This window comes from Zerene cesonia, chromosome 9, assembly GCF_012273895.1.
Source record: "Zerene cesonia ecotype Mississippi chromosome 9, Zerene_cesonia_1.1, whole genome shotgun sequence".
Taxonomy (NCBI): domain Eukaryota; kingdom Metazoa; phylum Arthropoda; class Insecta; order Lepidoptera; family Pieridae; genus Zerene; species Zerene cesonia.
Window position 1 is genome coordinate 1,671,964 of NC_052110.1, and position 2,850 is coordinate 1,674,813.

The 2,850-nt window shown below is 34.2% G+C and overlaps 1 protein-coding gene across 1 annotated transcript; it reads left to right on the forward strand.

The window, feature by feature from the left end:
• The first annotated feature begins 988 nt into the window (after window positions 1–988).
• On the forward strand, window positions 989–2,381 carry LOC119829140. Its single transcript, XM_038351541.1, has 3 exons — window positions 989–998; window positions 1,661–1,714; window positions 2,209–2,381. Exons 1-3 carry the CDS (start codon window positions 989–991, stop codon window positions 2,379–2,381), a joined length of 237 nt encoding a protein of 78 aa, XP_038207469.1.
• Window positions 2,382–2,850: the final 469 nt, after the last annotated feature.

The window sequence follows — 2,850 nt, forward strand, 5'->3', positions numbered from 1 at the left end:
GAACAGTAAAGGTCTTTGTGAGTGCGGCGGTTGGTTCATGTCAATTCAATATGAATTTGTAAAGGTGGAAATAGACGAATTCATGGTATGGTGGTTGTAGTTAGTACTTTTTGTAGTTAATATTTACTAAGATTCCATGTTACCCGAGGCTATATGTTTATTCAGAAGTAAAAGACTTTTTAGCGGATTTTAAACGTGATTTCCCGACGTTTTACGCGACCACGGTAAAAACTCAATTGTTTGCAAATATTTCATTCGTTCATTTATCTATTAATTTACTGTTTATTCGTAACAAGTAGAACGTCGATACGTTTAGCATTATGAGCCTAAATATTCGTTGTAGATTAAAGCTTCGTTTATTTTCTTTTATGAAACGTCATTGTATTACCTTAATTTGGTGTGAACTTTAAATACCTGGAGAGATATCGGACGCAACTTAAAGAAATTGACGTACGTAATAAATATTTTACATTTAAAATACAGTACCCTAAACGAGAATACGCAACTGCAAGTTTTGGTAGTAAACTGAAATTGTATTGACAAACGGTTCCTAAATCGCTTTGACGTTGCTTTGCTGGCCGGTCCCCAATTAATTTGTAAATCCTAATTATTTGAAACAATGAAGCATTCGAATACGACGCTCACAAAAATCGAACGAAGCATGTTTAATTTGTATCGTACTGTCATCATCGTTTTATTTATCTGTGGTTACAATTTCAAAACCTTCTCCAACACCCTGCTGACTAAAATCCTCGCACAAATGTATAGCTTGAGCCTCGCCATCCTAATTTCATATAGCACATTCACTTGCTGCTTCTTCAACAATTTCTCGCAATTCTGGTCCCTCATCGAATACGACCTCAGTGTCATCATCCTCATGATCTACGACAGTAAAGTGATCAAATACATCTCCAATCTTAGCCACCTCGACGTCTATTTGAGGATCAACAAACGGCATTATAAATTCGTTATGAACAGATCCCTTGTCATGATTATCAGTCTTTGGCTCATAAGAGTCGGCTACACGGCGGTATATTGTTTTTCATATGAATGTTTCGACAACTTAAGCCTGTTCCTTATAAACTCCCTGTCGTCTTTTGCTCTTGATATGAACAGAGTATGGAGATTTATAGTGCTCGATACGATCAGATATAGGATAAAAATGCTGCGTGTGCGACTGGAAGAAATGCCGGAATGTAATTATTATTTATACGTTAAAAACATGAAGACTTTGAAACGAGATAAAATACCCTTCTGTTTGCGTCTGTACAGAGATATTGCGGATTTGTTGGATCTTATTCTACCAGAATTACATGCACAGGTACATAAGATAATTATATATTTTAAACCAAAAAATAGCAAAACAATTCTTATATTTTTTCTTTTCATAATTTGTATCTTTTTACAGATGTTTGTAAGCATTATTTGTGGTGTTCCAAAACTTATTTATGATGTATATCAAGCCCTTCTGGTGATAGAAGGTATGGTGAGTACATTTTAGGTTTATTATATGTTATTATTGTTTTTTATTATTCTTTATACTGAATCATTATTTATAAATTTCAGGAACCATACACTTTGTTGGCATTTTCAATTATGCATATAGTGCACGTATCTTTTCTCCTCTTTTCTCCATCATTTGTTATCGAGTTCTTTGGAGTGGAAGTGGACAAGATCAGGTTGTTTTTGATACACCAAATTATTGATAATAAAGGTATGTTCTAGAGGTATATAACTAGCTAGCCCGCGGCTAGCCCGCGGCTTCAATCTCGTGGTATCTAGTGCCGCGACACGTTTCTTAGCCGCGCAAGCGAAATGCTTTCGCTACCATAGACCATAAGAAGTTTCCAACTTTATTCCAATAAGGGCCTTACAAGCCGGCCAGTCGTGTAGTCTGATCGAATATCCTCTATTATTCGATGGAGGAATTTCACCTTCCTTTCCCCACATCTAGATTTAAAAATAATTCATATTTAATTATCCGCGTTTAAAAACAATTTATATTATTGAGGGAAAATTATATAATATGTAAATAAGGTTCTGCGTTTCAACGTCTACAGCTAATAATATCAGCCGTACCCTTTCGTTTTATGGAAGACAAATGTAAACTATAAACAATCTATCATTGGCCGGGCGTGTAGACTCAACAAGTCTATATAAAATTTCATAACTCTTTATATATACGCTAAATATAATGTGTTGTTTCAGACAAGCAATGTAAAGAAACTGCTCAGCTGTTTTTGGACTATATAAATATAAGACCATTCTCACGCAAGATCTGGAGGTCTATACCGGTCAATATTGCTCTGCCGTTAGAGATTCTGAACATCTGCTATTCGGCCATCATAGTTATAATTAATTTCACACATCTGTATGGTTAAGTAAATAAATACTTTAATTCTTAATTTAGGTAAATTACGTTTTTTTCCGCGTTTTTGTCCGCGATGGACTCTAGAACTACTCAAACGATTTTAATCAAATTTGCGTACCATGAGTGCATTTTTCTATTTTTTTAAAATTTATCGCACCATGTGCAGTTAGATCCAACTTATAATATAGGATAGATTGTATTATTTCAATTACGGTAAATGACCCGGGCGGAGCCGGGCGTGCAGCTAGCAGATGTATATCTATCTAAAACAACTAAAACTAAGTACAGGAAACTAACCTTAACAAGACCTTGATCTAATTAAACCTACTAAATAAATCAATATCGCAATGAATATATCTCATCAACTATATTAAACAATTATATTAAATAAAATTTTTCCCACCTTAGACTCACTTATCCTGCTACAGAATTACAACCAACTTAAAAAAATTCTTATTATAAAATTCCAAACAAATGTC

Bases quoted from the DNA above. Each gene is read 5' to 3' on its own strand.
- LOC119829140 (XM_038351541.1), top strand. The intron at 1,715-2,208 runs GTATGTTCTAGA...GTGTTGTTTCAG, and splicing joins CCAAATTATTGATAATAAAG to ACAAGCAATGTAAAGAAACT.